The 17290-nt window shown below is 39.0% G+C and overlaps 1 protein-coding gene across 2 annotated transcripts in view; it reads right to left on the bottom strand.

Annotated features, from left to right (window-relative positions):
- Positions 1 to 17290, bottom strand: part of LOC150084336 (epoxide hydrolase 1-like) — a 148834-nt gene that overhangs the window by 40956 nt on the left and 90588 nt on the right. For both annotated transcript variants that reach the window (XM_090375978.1, XM_090375977.1), the window contains exon 3: positions 2735 to 3033. In XM_090375978.1, the coding sequence (XP_090232104.1) occupies positions 2735 to 3033 (299 nt within the window). The remainder of the gene's footprint in view (positions 1 to 2734; positions 3034 to 17290) is intronic.

Below are 17290 nucleotides of genomic sequence, written 5' to 3'. Positions count from 1 at the left end.
ACTTATTATTATTACAATACCCTCAAAAAAGCCAAAGTGATCCACTTAATCCCTAATGTGGGATGAAATGTACACCAAAATTGAGTCTTCTAGATGAGCAGAAAACCCACTACACTATTATTATGGGGGACTTCAATGCTAAGGTTGGAAAACAGCACAGAAAGGGGAACTATAGGAAATTTTGGAATTGGTGAAAGAAATGAAAGACTTGTGGAATTTGCAGAATCTCAAGGTTTGTCAGTAATGAACACTTTTTTTCAGGAAAAGGGTGAACAGAAAGTGGACATGGAAGAGTCCAAATGGATTAACAACTAGTGAAATTGACTTAATCATCACTATTAGAAAATGTCGTGAATGATGTTACCATCCTGAATAAGGTAAATGTTGGAAGTGATCACAGAACGGTAAGATGTACACTTGATATAGAAGTAGGAAAGGAAAAAACTGACTCTAGTAAATAACACAAAAGGTCTGAGATAACAGAAGAGGAGAAAAAGCAGTATGTAGTGGAACTTAACAAGTTTGAGCTTCTGCAGACTGCTCAGGACCAAGATATCGATGAGGAATACTACAATTTTCTGAAAGTGATAAAGCCCAAGAAACCTATAGGGAAAAAGAAATCCAAAGAAGAAAAAATTAGTCAAGAAACACTTATGATGAACTGAAGGCAACAAATGAAGAGCAAGGTAAGCACTGATAAGGAAAAAATTGAGTATACCAAGTTATATAAAGCCATTAGAAAGAGACTCAGAAAGAACATAAGGAAATTTAACACAAGAAAAGTAGAACAAGCATTAAGGGAAAACAAAGGACTTAAATCAGCAGCCATGAGCAGTAATACAGAAAAACAAATGATACTGAAACTGAAGAATAGCGATGGTGTACTTATAAATAGCAGAGAAGGCATAATTCAAATAGCAGAAGACAGAATTATATGTACAGAATTATACAAGGAGAAAGGGAATGATGCCAGCAGTGGGGAAGATGGATTGCAAATTAGGAACACATACGATATACCCGATATTCTTCCTGATGAGGTAGAACAGGCATTGAAGAAAATGAAGAATCAGAAAGCCCTAGGAGCAGATGAAGTTATTGTAGAGTTGTTAAAATTGGGAGGAAGAGACATAACACAAACTGGCAAGGCTCTTCATAAAGTGTGACGGCTAAGCAGTGGAATAATGCAATCAGTTTTGCAGCACACGAAAGGAGATAAAATCAAAAATTGGAAATTATAAACCAATTAGCTTGTTATCCCACATCTACAAGTTGTTCACAAGGGTCATTATTAACAGATTAATAAGAATACTTGAGAATCAACTGAAAGAGCAAGCTGGCTTTAGGACAGAATTCTCAATTATGGATCACCTTCACGTAACATCACACAGCTAATGGAGAAAGCAAATGAATATAAAACACCATGCCTGGCATTTTTGTATTGTGAAAAGGCATTTGACTCCATACAGCATATGGCAATGTTTCGGGCACTGGAAAGACAAGGCATAGATACCCCATATATTATGATTTTGAATAAAATATATGAGAACGCAACCTCCTTTATTAGACTAGACAAAGACAGTAGCAAATTTAAAATCGAGAAAGCGGTTCAACAAGGATACACAATATCTCCAAAGCTGCCCTTGAGGAAGCTTTCAGAAGCTTAGACTGGTCGCAGAAAGGAGTCAATGTGAATGGAGAGTACCTAAACCATTTACATATGACATTGTGGTCATAAGCCACAATTCCAAAGAATTAGAGAAAAATCTTAATCAGTTATGCACAGTTAGTAAGGATTTTGGACTAAAGATGAATATGGCTAAAACAAAAGTAATGATGAACAAGTATGCCACAGAAAGGGACATAATGATTGAATGAGCAGTAATTGAAAAGGTGGAGTCTTATACATATCTGGGACAAGTTATTAGCTGTAATAATGATAAATGGCTGGAAGTCAAGAGAAGAATAAAATTTTGGATGGATAGCATTCAGGAAATATAGTCACCTACTGAAGAGCAATATCCCAGTTTGTCTGAAACAAAATAATGAACCAATGTATACTCTCCACCATAACTTATGGAAGTGAAACTTGGGCACTCACCAAAAGAATGGAAGAGAAGCTGAGAACTACACAGCGAAGAATTATATTGGGAATCAGACTGTTCAATAAGAAGTGAAACATATGGATTAGGCAGCAAACTCAAGTAAAGGACATTCTTATCAAAACTAAAATGGTCTTGGGCATGACACATAGTACATCTGTCATGTCTTCAAGCTAAGAAAATAACAGAATGGTACCCAAGAGGAGTTAGTAGAAAACCTGGAAGACAACAGCGGAAATGGATAGATGAAATTCATGAGTTTGTGGGTAGTTAATGGATGGCCATTGAACAAAACAGAAAGAACTGGAAAGGCCTTCATCCTGCAGTGGATTGAAAATGGCTGATAATGAGGGATGAAAGTGAATTAATCAGGATACTATATTCAAACTGTCATATTCAGTTAAAGTACCATAGAATTTGCTGTTTATTTTTAAACACCACATACAATAAAATTTTATTCAGTGTTTTTTTGTTTTTTTTTATACATACAATGATGTGCAAATTCCAATAAAAAAAAATTACAAAAATATTTTCATTACTTTGTTGTTAGCATGTACCCTCTCCTCATTACCCTTTAATACATAAGAGCCATGACATTACCATATTAAAGATTATCATACTGATAAGCAACTTACCTTTTTCACATCTTTGACATTTGGTTTGATGTGCAGATAATGTATTCTAATACCTTCAATCTGTGTAGAAAACTGGGGAATGGCATTCAGCTTTTTTTCTTCTTTTCTCCAATCATATTTTGTTTTCCAGTGCTCAATAACTTTCTCCAGATATTTTGAATTAAATCCATACTCAAAATTTACATTTTCCAGTGATTCTGTCCTCCTTACATTTTTTAAGCGAGTTTGTAAATCATCTAATACTTCTTTCCCCACCTGGACTGTAAAAGGAATAATAGATTCGTCGTCTTTCAGACCACCTATATAAAAAAAGTTAACTGTTAAAGACTAATACCAATAGTGTAGTTTTGAGATTTCTAAAAATGGTTATCAAGTAAATACAATTTCATGATGATAATTTTCAATTAAGCAGAATATATACACTCAGTGATCACTGAATTATGACCACTCCTTAATACCATGTTGGGCTGCCATTTGCATGGATAACAGCCAATATTTGCCGGGCACAGATTCCACTAGATGTCTGTAGGGATTTGCAGTCATACTGACTGCAAGTCTTTCCAGTATCAGAACAGATGACTTATGTCCATACACCTCACTTCCCATTCCAGAACATCCCACAAGTGTCCTAATGTATTGAGGTCGGGCAAATTTGCAGGCCAATCAAGATGGGCAATATCTTCACTTTATTCCTCTAACCACTCGTGCACAGTATGGGCCCCAATGAGTGTGCATTATTGCCTTGTAAGGCCATATATGTCTGGGAAAAAATGCAACATGGCAAGGTGTCTGTGGTCTACTAAGAGTTTCCAGTAGATCTGGCCAGTGAAACACTGGTTCATGCACACTAGGGAGTCCTAGTTCTTGCCAGTAAAAGATGCCTCATTAAGCAGCCACCTGCCTGGACAGTGGGCATCATGCATGATAGGTTCATGGACTCTTGTTGTTTGCACCACACACTAAGACATATGTTGGCACATTGCACTAGGTATTTGGCCTCAGATCAGTACTCATTTCCAGTCTTCCAGAGTCCAACCAGTGTGTTGTTGACAATACATGCACTCGTCAACGATGATCAGCAGTGAGGTGTCTCTTAAGTCTACTGCCATGGAATCCCCATTGTCATTTGGCATATTGTTCTTGCATTCCCAAATATTGTATTGCAATGTCAACTATCACACAATGACCTGCCATTGAGCCCATACAACACTTTGCACCCTTCATCCACCTTGTGTAACCCTTTAGTTCTGTCAGCAGGAGGTGGTTTGACCCTATCAACACTATTTTGTACATCTTAACCAAGTGGACCATGAGCAACTGACAATGTGTCGTTTCCGACAGAGAAGAATCCAACACAAGTGCTCCCACAATCATGAAACTGATATCTTTACTATATCCCATAACTGTTACTTTAACACTGACTTCGTGATCATGACCAAATGCAAATTACCAACTCCCTTAGTGTACAAATACTGTCAGCACGATGTGGACCCTGGTGCACCTCCATGTTGCTAGAGATGGGAGGCAGGGGTCAGTGAACAAACTCTTTCTATGTCCCATGCCTGCAAAGAGGCCAGGAGCTGGCGAACAACACTCAACTCTCCTATTCAACCACAGTTAGAAATGCTGCCGGCATTGTCACATGCCTCATACAGATGCTACAGTGGTTAATGGGGGGGGGGGACCCGGAGACTGCCATGAAACAAACATTTTGACATTACCCTTTCTTTATTAACCCCTGGCATGGTGCCGTGAAGGGTATTGTATGGTCGTGGTACCTGCGTGTACCGGTGAACTGTACAATAAAGATCTTATTTATTTATCATTTAAAGAAAAGAAAAGCAAATGTGGTCTATACACAACATAGGCCATGATCATAATAACTGCTACAAAAAGAACTCTCAGTCAGTGTGCTTTGGGATTAGATCCCAACCACTCAGAGATCCAAAATGCCCACTGCATATCAAAGCCTAGTTCTAGAACAGATTATGGCTAGACACCTTAATCTAGATGGGGGAAGGGGAATGCTTTAAAATTCTTGCAAACAAATGCACAGCAGGCTCCAGCTGTGGCTCATTTCTGAAGAGGAAAATAGATGGATGCTGCTCCAAGATCCATATACTCACATGGGTAGGGTGAAACAATACCCTATAACCTTTACAGTAGTTGAATCCTCTACATCTGCTTCATGGGCTGTCATCATAGTAAGAAATCCAACTGCAATTTAACTAAAATACATGAGCTTTGTACTCCCCATATAGTATGTGCTCAGATTACTAGCACTTCTGACTCCATACATGCAGTGCCGGCCCCAAGCATGTTCAACCAGTTCTGTCAAACTGCAACCCACACAAAAATGTGTCTACATAATAATATCAGTCTTTTCCACATTTCTATCAACAAGCCTAATGCCATCAAAATGTCTAGTTATCCACATCTTCACTCCAAGAGCACTTCGAGTGAAGATGTGGATTCAAGTTAGCTTGAAAATTACTCTAAGCATATACTTCGTTCTCAATGTGTATGTTTTGTTTGATATAGAACAGTTAAAATAGTTTCTGCAGAATGAAGAAAATTTCTATATAACGAACTGATTACGAGAGACTTAACCGGAAATGCATTGTTCACACCTCTGGCCTTTGGGCAATTGAGACAATTAGTGCTGCTGCTAAGCATGAATTAACAGTCAAAGGGATTACCATTCTGCAACTAAGTGGTGCAGTATTGGTAAAGTTTATCCAACTGCCTGTCCCACATACCCAGAAGTCTTCTGAGCAGTGCAGATGGTCTGCAAGAGTAGCTCATGGTGTCTTGTCAATGATATACAGGAATTTTTCTAGAAGGATAAGGAGATGATTATCCCCTTGTATAAAGCAATGGTCAGGCCACACCTTGAATACTGTATACAGATCTGGAGGCCTCATTTTAAGAAGGATGTAGAGCTGTTGGAACAAGTACAGAGAAGGATAACAAGATTAGTGAATGGAACAAAGGGTTGCTCTTACAAAGAAAGGCTTAAATTTTGCAAATTAGTGTTTGGAGACTAGGCACCTGCGAGGTGATCTGATTGAGGCGTATAAAGCCTTGAATGGGTTTGAGCATGCTCAATGCTGATAGGATTCTTCCTCTTGCTTGGAATAATCACCCAAGAGGGCATAAATTCAAGTTGAGGAAAGACAGTTGTAGGATAGATGTGCAGAAGTTTGCCTTTAGCCAGCGGGTGGTTGATTGGTGGAACAAACTTCCATCTATTGTTGGTTATAGAGCATCCCTTGGAGATTAAAATGTGGCCACCAAAAGACTGACCACCCTTTCAGAATCTTCTGAAGCAATGTTCTGGCGATGCCTAGTTGAGCATAGCGACAATGGGTAGAGGCAGATGGATCCTCAAGGACACTGCCATACAGCTTGCACTGCTGTGTCAGTGCGCTTAGGACCTCTTCCCGGAAGACTGCTGACTGATCCAGTTCTTCCAAACCGGACGATTAGGTTCCGAATCATGTTATCGCTAGGACTTTAAAATGTTGCCGGTATTTTCTGAGTTTCAATAATTGATCTTTCACTGGAATAGAAAACCCAACGAGTTTTACTCTTTGATGGACATCATACGTAGCCATTTTAATCTCCAAGGGATGCTCTATAACCTGTAAAGGAGGAAAGTGGGAAGGATTGGAGGTGAGCAGGTTGTGACTTTTTCGAACCCTTCAGTCTTTCAGTGGCCACCCTGTATTTGAGTCACTGAAGAAATGGGTGCTGGTCCTAGAGACATAACTAGGAACATGGGTATTTAGTATCCTACCAGCCCAATATATGCCTAAAACCCTCAGAATAGAATAATTGGGTGCTTACTGCTCTAGTTCAAGAGGATTTAGTTTTATTGGTGGATTTCATTGTCAGGGAAACAGATTTTTTTTTTTTTTTTTTTTTTGTAATGAGAATATGATATTTCAAGTATTGAAAAATTGTTAAATATTTTAGGACTGTTTCATCTACCCAACAATTTTTGGGTATGAACAAAAATCCCTCCCTGGAAACTTTATTTTCATCATCATTTTTCTTCAGAAAATGATCATCAGTTTTAAATCATTGGCTAAAACTGTTTACTAAATTTAAGCTTTCAAGATTGTCAGTTTCTTAAAGCAAACGCACTTAAAGGATATTATGACAGACAGAAATGGCTGCCATAATATCCGTATCAAAGCCGCCTGATGTACACACGTATTATCAATAACACTGTCATATCATCACCAATGCATGTAGGTTTTGGTTTCATAACCTTCTACTTAAGGGAATACTGTTTACCACTTCATTTATAGTTTATTATGCTGTGTAATAAAAGGTCACTGTAAACTTTTAAAAAGAAAGCAGACAATTGAATTAAATAGTAGGTAGTGGTTCTTAATTAATGTAAAGTTTACTGAAATATGCCACTATGCAAGATGTAGAAGATGGCTCTAAAAAAAAAAAGCCATATTAATGGTGAATGTATGATTAAACAAGCAATTTAAGAAAAAAAATTGAAGTGACTTTATGTCAGAATCTACTTCAAATATACAGTAATTTGGACACTAATATAAGCAAAAAAAGAAAAAAGTAATTTTAGAATATGTAGAAATGAATCAAATAAAGGCCGCCGTAGCCTAGTGGTCAGGCGCGCGGGTGCATAAGTACACGTGCCTTGAGTGACCGGGGTTCAAGCCCGTGACTGCTGAATACGGTGCTGTTTCTTGTATTCTGTATATCTTGTGAACTCCTCTGACCGTTTGGTCGTCCCTGAGTATAAACAGAAAATTTATTTATTTAATGTTAAATATAGTTTATTTTGTAATTATGAGTCCTATCTTGTGAATTAATTACTTATTAATTTGGAAGAAATTGTCTGGGTACCCTCAGGCTGGCTGATTAATCTGTAGCAGGAGATTCTAAGTTCCAATTTCTGAAAGTTTGCACGTATGAAATGAGGAGATAACTAAAGAAAGAAAATGTGTGTGTAGAACTTCTAAAAGAATAAAACATTCAGCAGAATGGATGTAAATGTTTACTGTTTTATCAAGTAGTACACAATGTCAGAAGTAAATACGAAATAAAAATGGCCCATTTTTCATAAAAAAGTTTAACAGAATTCAGTAAAAGCACTTTCAAAAAAAAAAAAAAGTTCATTCTACACACACAATGTACAAAATAAAAAAAATATATATTACTCTTAATTGTTGTTTGTGCAAGCAGGTACATAGAATAGTAAAACAATTTGCTTTTGAATGGGGAAAAAAAGCATGTGCTCTTTCACAGAAAGAGTGAAAACACCTTTTCTAAATCATGCTAGCAGAGATAAAAAACAGTCAGCAATTAAGTATAAATAATACCACAATATTTAGCAGTGGTAAATCATACAGTACAAGGAAGGAAGCCAAGGCTTTTCTGCCAACCTATTTGTTTCTTCCTACATGAGGAGGGAAGATGTTCTTTTTTTTTTAATTAATAATAGATATGTAAAAATAAAATGAACAGCCGATGTGTTCCCTCCTTAAGTAGAATTTTTCTTATCCAGCTGACATTTCAATTTCCAAAATTTGAAAGCCTCAACTATCTAGGGGGATTATTTCAGTAATTAAAAATTTTCTGGCTAAAAGAAACATTCATACGGTTCAGTCTAAATCACCTTCCCCATAATTTGAATCTATTGTCCCCACTTTTGGAATTATAAGAGTGAAAATTTGACCTTCATTTTACTATTCCCTTTCATAGTTCTAGACCTCTGATTCCTTCCAAGATGCCTAGTTTTCAAGCTCTGTAGCCTACGTATCAGGTTTAATGTCCAAGTTCGCAGATGATACAAAGGTTGGCAGGGTTGTTAATGACAGCATGCTACTCCAACTGGATCTAGATAAGTTGGGAAAATGGGCTGAGAAGTGGCAACTGAAGTTTAACATTAACAAATGCAAAAGTACTGCATATGGGTAGCAATAACCAAAGAGAAACGTACCAACTGTGTGGTACTACACTCAGGGAAGTGGAAAGTGAAAAAGACCTGGGGGTAATTGTGCAGTCAAATATGAAGTTCACTGAGCAGTGCAGATGGGCTGCCAGTGCAGGTCATGGAGTCTTGTCAATGATATATAGGAATTTTGCTAGCAGGGACGGGGGGGGGTAATTATCCCATTATACAAGGCAATGGTCAGGCCATGCCTAGAGTACTGTGTACAGGTCTGGAGGCCTCATTTTAGGAAGGATGTAGAGTTGCTAGAACGAGTATAAAGAAGGGCATCGAGATTGGTGAGGGGAACAAAGGGGTGCTCTTACCAAGAAAGAGTTAAGTTCTGCAAATTGCAGTGCCTGGAGAGTAGGCACCTGCAAAGTGATCTGATTGAGGGAATGGGATGAGCAAGCTGAATGCTGATGGGATTCTTCCTCTTGCTCAGACTAAGAACCTGAGGGGCACAGTTTCAAATTGAGGAAAGATAGTTGTAGAAAAGATGTGCAGAAATTTGCCTTTAGCCAGCAGGTAGTTGATTGGTGGAAAAAAGGCTTCCATCTTTTGTTGTGGAAGCTAATAGCCTAAATAAATTTAAGGCTGAACTGGATAGGCATTTGGAATAAATGGAGGGATGAAATAGGAGGGTTTTTTTTTTTTTTTTGGCTGATGCTGCACAAGCTTGCTTTCTTGCATCGTATGCCTCTACTAATGCTAAATAGATTCAAAGCAGAATTAGACAAACATTTGGAGCGAGTGGATGGATGAAATGAGCAATTTTTTTTTTTGCTGATGCTATATAAGCTTGCTTTCTTGCACGTCATGTGCCTTTGCACAAGTCACGCTGGTCATCTGATTGGTAAAAGTTTACCAGCATTCAACATGGCAGGCAAATAATTCATATGAAATAAATACTGTACATGAAACTGAAGACTTAAGTTAATTTTCTTAATATCTGGATCTGTGTTTCATATTTATATTTCACAGAAAGTGGAGAGACTCTGTTAAAGATGAGTCATTTAATTAACTTAACTGCCCTCTTCTGAATGGAATCTAGAAGCCTGAGGGAGGTTTTGGGCAGAATTGCCCCAGATGTGGGAACAATATTCCATGGTAGGGCAGATTTTGAGGGAGGGGGGGGATGATTAATAGATTATCAGTAGCCACTGGCAGAGGTGAAAGTGATTCTTGCACTACTTCTATTGGAATGAGCAGCAGCCTGGAAAACAAGATGCAGGGTATTTCGGAGACAGCTGGGAGTCATTGCAGTACAAGTAAACACATGGGTTGTATTAGGGTAGCTAAAAATAGGAACAGGTGCATGTATACTTGCATGTACACCAATGCTAGGAGTTTGGTAAATAAATTTTAGGTATTGCTCAAAACAAAAGGCAGATATTGTTGGGATATCAGAGACGTGGTGTCACAAAGATATAAGGAATGCAGAACTGGAATTTCGGGAGTACAATGTATACAGAAAGGATAGGAAGGGTTATGCTATTAGTTAAGAAACACAAAATCCAAGGAAGTGAAGCCAGTCGACATTGCTGGACAGTGCAGAGTTGAGTCAGTTTGGTGTGACATAAGCATTGGAGATCAAAATTGAGTAGGAGTGTGCTATAGGCCTAATAACTGATGAGTATAATAAGAAACTGTACAGGGACATAGTGGGCCAGTAAATCAGAGTCTTATAATGGGAGATTTATTTCCCAGATAGACTGGAACACTAGTAAGGCTTTTGTGGATTTATTCGATGATTGTTTTCTACATCAGCATGTTTGGGAGGAAACTAGAAGGAGTAATACTCTTGATCTCATTATCAGTAGTGATTCTTCATGCATTAAGAATCTGCAGATAAAGGAACCACTAGGTGGCAGTGATCACAGTGTGCTGAAGTGTGATTTACTCAAAGAGGTAACTACCATCAGGGGTAAAGGAAAGAGTTTTTGCTCTCAAAAAGGCAACTACAATGGTCTGAAACAGTATTTAAATTCTACACAGTGGGACCAAGTGATGAGCTGACCGGGCTAGCCGGGTGGGTAAAGTGCCTGCCTAGCAACACAAAGGTCGTGGGTTCGAATCCCACCTTGGGCTTGGATCAAAGTACTGCAAAACCTTGGGAGGTGCATTATGGCCACAGAAGCTGATGCACCAACAACTACAAAAAAAAACCAACTGATGATGTTACCAACATCAAATTCAAAATGGAAAGCATTCAAAGATCTTGGAAGCTACTAGGCTTTACATACCAACTAAGAAATATTCTTCAAGGTTTAGGTCTAAATGGATGTCAGATAAACTAATGAGACATATGGCAGAGAAGAAAAATGCATGAGATACATAAATTATTGGATTTCACCCCTCCGTTCATTCGAAATACCTGTCCAGCTGAGCCTAAAATTTATTTAGGCTATCAACTTCCACAACAAGGGACAAGGCAAGACTTCATTTATAGCTCTGACACAGCATGGTTTTGTTAAGGGAAGGTCTTCCCTGCCCAATTTGATTGGATAATATCATGCACTCACAAAAGAACTGGATGCAGGGAATAACTTTGATATTATAAATTTGGATCTTAGAAAGGCTTTTGATACTGTTATACATGGAAGACTGCTGCACAAATTGGAGCAGTATGGCATTGGAGGCAAATTGCTACTATGGATAAAGGGATGGTTGAGCTGGAGAAGACAGTGGTAATCAATGGTCACTGCTCATTGTGGAGTAATATTATTAATGGAGTCCCTCAGGGTTCAGTGTTGGGTCCACTGTTGTTTTCTGTATTTATAAATGATATTGATGATGGTATATCAAGCTTAATGTCCAAGTTTGCAGACAATATGAAGGCTGGCAGGGTTGTTAAGGACACTAATGACAGTACGCTGCTGCAACAGGATCAAGAAGAGTTGAGCAGATGTGCTGAAAGGTGGCAAATGAAGTTTAACATTGACAAATATACAGTACTACATATGGGAAACAGTAACCCCAGAGCAATGTATCAACTCTGTGGTACTACACTGACAGTGGTAGAGAATGAAAAGGACCTGGGGGTAACTGTGCAGACAGATATGAAGTTTTCTGAGCAGTGCAAATGGGCTGCAAAGTAGCTCATGGTGCCTTGTCAATGATATACAGGAATTTTTCTAGCAGGGATAAAGAGGTGATTATTCCCTGGTATAAGGCAATGGTCAGGCCAAACCTTGAGTACTGTATACAGGTCTGGAGGCCTCATTTCAAGAAGGATGTAGAGCTGCTGGAACGAGTACAGAGAAGGGCAACAAGATTAGTGAATGGAACAAAGGGCTGCTCTTACAAAGAAAGGCTTAAGTTTTGCAAATTACAGTGTCTGGAGACTAGGCCCCAGCAAGATGATCTGATAGAGGTCTATAAAGCCTTGAATGGTTTGAGTATGCTCAATGCTAATATGGGATTCTTCTTCTTGTTTAGAATAATCACCTGAGAGGGCATAAATTCAAATTGAGGAAAGACATGTGTAGGATAGATGTATGGAAATTTGCCTTTAGCCAGCAGGTAGTTGGAACAGACTTCCATCCCTTGTTGTGGAAGTTGATAGCCTAAATAAATTTAAGGCTCAGCTGCATAGGTATTTTGAACAAATGAAGGGGGTGAAATGGGAGTGGTTTTTTTTTTTTTTTGGCTGATGCTACTTAAGCTTGCTTTCTTGCATTATATGCCTCTACTAATGCGTGACTTGTACAGAATGAACATCTGTTTGGAAGAAAAGTAACGCCAAGAGCAAAAGAAAAAACCAAGTTTTTAGATGCAGAGGAAGCAATATTTGTAACGTGCTTGTGCCAAGAGAGATTATAAGTCAGGGTAATCCCAAAAGAGATATATCAACTTGACTAGAAATCAAGGGTCACCAAAGATAAGCATAGGAGCAGAAGAATCATTCTTGCGAGATAAGACAAGATTGAAATCAACTAAGTTGTCTTTACCCCACTGGATAATTACCTGAAGATCAGCATTTAAGGAATTTTTAGTGGATAATAGAGAAGTTGAAGCTGATTGAACAGGGCAAGGTTTCTCAAACTAGAAAGTGGAATGCAATGTTCTATCATCGGCAAAACTATGGATAGGATTTCTAGTCAATGGAAGAAGGTCATTAATATATAAGAGGAAAAGAGTGGGGGAAAGAACTGAACCTTGGGGGACACCAGAATTAGTGGAGAACTTGAAGGAAAAAAAAGCCATCTATCATCACCCTCAGTGAACGATAAGAGAGAAAACTGGATAAACAATTACAAAAAAAAAACATTTGGCAAACCATACGATGGAAGCTAGTTTTGAAGACCTTTATGCCAAAAACAATCAAAAGCCTTTATGTCAAGAGCAACTGCTTGTGTTTCACCAAGCTTTTACATTGAGTGTTTTCATAAATGGGTAACATAAGCAAAGAATAACCCCAGTGGATTAATACTGACAGAATCCATAATGGCGATCGTTGATCAGACGGAAGGTTTCCAAGTAGTTTAAGAGTTGGCAGTTAATTGATATCTCCATTACATTAGGAGTAGAAGTAATTGCAATGGGACGATAATCAGATGGGAGGGATTTGTCGCCCTTTTTAGGAACTGGCTGGATATGAGAATTTCCAAGCAAAGGAAAGACACCTTTGGAATAAGAAAGTGATAAAAGGCAGCAAAGAACAGGAGTAAGTTCAGGAGCACAGGTTTTGAGAACAAGTGGAGAAATACCATAAGGAACTTGAGCTTTCTTAGTATTAAGATTCATCAAAATCTTTCTAACGTCCTTTTGACAGAAGACCTCAGGTGACATTGAATGGAGCGTGTTGGGAATGGTGGGAGGTGTTTTACCAAGATCATTAATACAAGAGTTGGAAGAAAAATGGGATGTTAGCAGGTCAGCTTTATCCTTGGCTGAAGTGACAACAGAACCATCTGGTTTTGACAGATGGTGGGAGCAGAGATAGGCAAAAGTTGCAGCCAATAGTTTTGGCAGGAGACCAGAATGCTCTGCTACCATCAGGGTGATGAGCAAGTTTAATACACTTAACTGTTCAAGATCTAGTTTGGACTGATTAATAACTGCTTTACAATTGTTTCGTGCTTTGGTGTATGCAGAAAATGAAACTGAAGAATTGGAAATGTGCCAGTTATGATATGCAACATTGTTCTCTTGAACAGCCTTGGCACATTTATTGGAAAACCAAGTGGAGTGTGGGATAAAGGATTCCATTCCTACAAGAACAATTTCACTGACACAATCTGAGCAAATGTTGACGTCAGAGTTTTGAAACAGTAATCCAACCAAGAAAAAAAAAAAAAAAAAAAATCTCACAGGTCATCCTATTTTGCATTCTTGTAATGCCAAAACACAAAGTTGGGAATAGTCATAAGATAATGGCTCCATTGGATTAGAGAATCACCAAGCCATGATCTGAGGTGCCTAAAGGACCACTCACTTCGACAGTGTACTCAGAAGGGTTGTTTGCGAGAAAAAGACCAAGCATGTTGGCTGTATGGTTAGGATTTTCCAGTATTCTTGTAGGTAAATGAATAATCTGTACAAGGTCATTACTAATTACAAAAGCTTCAGCATCTCGACCAGCTGGGTCAGTGTGACTAGAAAACAGAAGCCAGCTGGAGTTGTGAACATTAAAATCACCAAGGAAGTCAAAGAGCTCCAAGTGATTAGTGGAGTTGGGAGACCGGTAGAGACATGAGGTATATCTCTACCGTTGACAGAATGAAGCAGAGAGGATTTTAAACCACAGAAGATCGAAAAGAGGAGATTCCAAATTACTGTCTCTGACAGGGAATGTCGGAATGGACATATGCACAAGTACCACCTTCGAGGCAAAAGGAATCATATAGCTAATAATTTGTGGAACTGAGATGAGCAGTAGTTAAATCAACTGATAACTGAGATTCTGTCAGAAAAAAAGTACACAGGGTTTTGCCAACTTCAACTGGAAATGGACATTGTTGAGATTAGAATTGAGACCACTAATATTTGTGAAATGAACTAGCAAGTTTGGGAGGTTTAGATCTTTTCACAGATAAACTTACTCTCTTAGTTTGAAATTCATGGGTGGTTTTTTTTTTTTTTTTTTTGGGCCAGTGCAACATAAGCCTCAAGCTTCCTTACACCATGTAGCTAATAATGATAATATTCAATAGTAAGAAAAAGTGGGGGGGGGGGGGAATTATTGTATAACGTAATGAAGTTTTTGGACATAGAATACATATGGTAAGAATATATCCAGATCCCTAGCATAATGTGGCCTCTACAATGATCCCCCACATACACACCACTCAGACTCCCTCCAGTCACGATTTGACAGAATAGAGGTAGCAAGATTATACACTAGCTGATCTCAAAGCCTCCTAAAGAGTTACCAATAGGTTCGGACTGGTGTACTAACTAGTGGCCAGCCTGCAAACACTGTTCTAGAGCTGTACCCTCTAAATGTAAAGAAGATTGGATCTCGCCATAATGTCCATCATAACCTCAAGTCATCAGTCATACTGCATGATGAAAGAGATGAGAAAGAGTTGACTGGAACTTAGCTCTGGAGACTAAGCATGGGTTCCACCACTTCAAGCCTCCAATAAGCAAAGTGGTGGTATTGCACCGGTTGACAAGTCATCTACCACCTAGTATTGCCTGGTAACACTGAGGAGCAGCGGCATTCCTCCATGTGGTGTGGGTGACACACCTCAACCCCTGCTTACGATGGTTCACACCTGGGTGGTTACCCATAGTGTGCTTGTGCATGGGAGTTATACCCAGGATTACTAACAGTCCAGTCCCACCATCTTGAAGGTGCAAGCAGAGGATTTGGCTGTCAGATTGTCTGGACTTTGCCAAAATTGGTTCCACTTGACTTGAGTGTTGCCCAAATAACAGTTCCATCACCGTTTTAGACTCCCAAGTAGCAAGTAGAGTAGAGCTTGTCTGGCATATCTGAGACAAAGTCTGTTACAACCTCAAGGACCATACAAGTACCACAGAGTTCGTACATTTTTCTGGGGTTGCTGCTACCCATATGCAGTACTTTGCATTTGTCAAAGTTAAACTTCAGTTGCCACTTCTCAGCCCATCTGCCCAACTTTACTAGATCCTGTTGTAGTAGCATACTATAATTAGTCTCATTAACAACCCCACCAATGGTTGTATAAGCTGCAAACCTGAACTTTAGAAGACAGAAAGTGGTAATCAATGGACACAGCTCTTCGTGGACTAACGTTATTAGTGGTGTCTCTCAGGGTTCAGTGTTAGACCCATTGTTTTATATATTTATCAATAATATTTATATCAAACTTGATGTCAAAGTTTTCAGATGATACAAAGGTTGGCAGGATTGTTAATAACAGTATGCTGCTGCTGCAACAGGATCTGGAAAAGTTGGGCAGATGGTCTGAGAAGTGGCAACTGAAGTTAAACACTGACAAATGCAAAGTACTGCATATGGGCAGCAATAATCCCAGAATAACATACCAACTGGGTGGTGTTACACTCAGGGTAGTGGAGAATAAAAGAGAACTGGAGTTAATTGTGCAGTCAGATATGAAGTTTTCAGAGCACTGCTGACAGGCTGCCAAAGTAGCTCACAGGGTTTTGTCAATGATATGTTATTTGTTTGTTTTTTTAGGAGCATTAGCAACTAAGGCCATATTGCTCCAGGAATATGCGTTGGTCATTCCCTGACCTTTCCACATCCTAAGTATTTGGTGGTGACGGGCTCGAACCCCTGCCTAATCAAGAAGCGTGTGCTACGCACTACTGCTCCTTCCCACCTGGCTACGGAGGCACTGTCAATGATACAGGAATTTTGCAATCGGGGATAAGGAGGTGATTATTCCCTTGTATATGGCAATGGTTAGGCCATACCTTGAGTACTGTGTACAGGTTTGGAAGACCTATTTTAGGAAGAACATAGATTTGCTAGAATGAGTTCAGAAAAGAGCAACAAGATTGGGGAAAACGAAGGGGTCCTCTTTCCAAGAAAGGCTGGAGACTAGGCATCTGCAAGGTGACCTGATTATAAGGCCTTGAATGGATTGAGCAGGCTCAATGCTGATAGGATTCTTGCTCTGGCTCAGATTACAAACTTGAGGGGGCATCAGGCTCAGATTACAAACTTGAGGGGGCATCAGTGCCAGATTGAGGCATGGGCTAGCAGGGCCAATGCTTGGGACATCAAATTTTACAAATCATGAAAAAAATAATAAAATAAATATATGCTTAGTAAAGGGGGTGCCAACAAATCCTTTGGCCAGACCCAAAAATACCTTGGTCTAGCACAGGGGGCACAAACTGAAATTGAGGAAAGATAGTTGTCTAATAGCGGTGCAGAAATTTGCCTTTATTATTATTAGCCATTAGGTACAAGGAAGCCTGAAGCTTACGCTGTACCAGCCAAAAAAAAAAAAAATAAAATAAATTCAGAGAGAGAGAGAGAGAGAGAGAGAGAGATCACCAAGGACCCTGGGTGTGCCAAGCCCATACTCATCAGATACAAGCCCCTGGTTATCAGCAGGTACTTTACTGCTGGAACAAACTTCTGTCGTTATGGAAGTTGATAGCCTAAATAAATTAAA

This window comes from Mastigoproctus giganteus, chromosome 6 (genome assembly GCF_048544385.1).
Source record: "Mastigoproctus giganteus isolate SK-2022 chromosome 6, ASM4854438v1, whole genome shotgun sequence".
Taxonomy (NCBI): domain Eukaryota; kingdom Metazoa; phylum Arthropoda; class Arachnida; order Uropygi; family Thelyphonidae; genus Mastigoproctus; species Mastigoproctus giganteus.
This window is presented reverse-complemented; position numbering and strand designations above follow the sequence as displayed.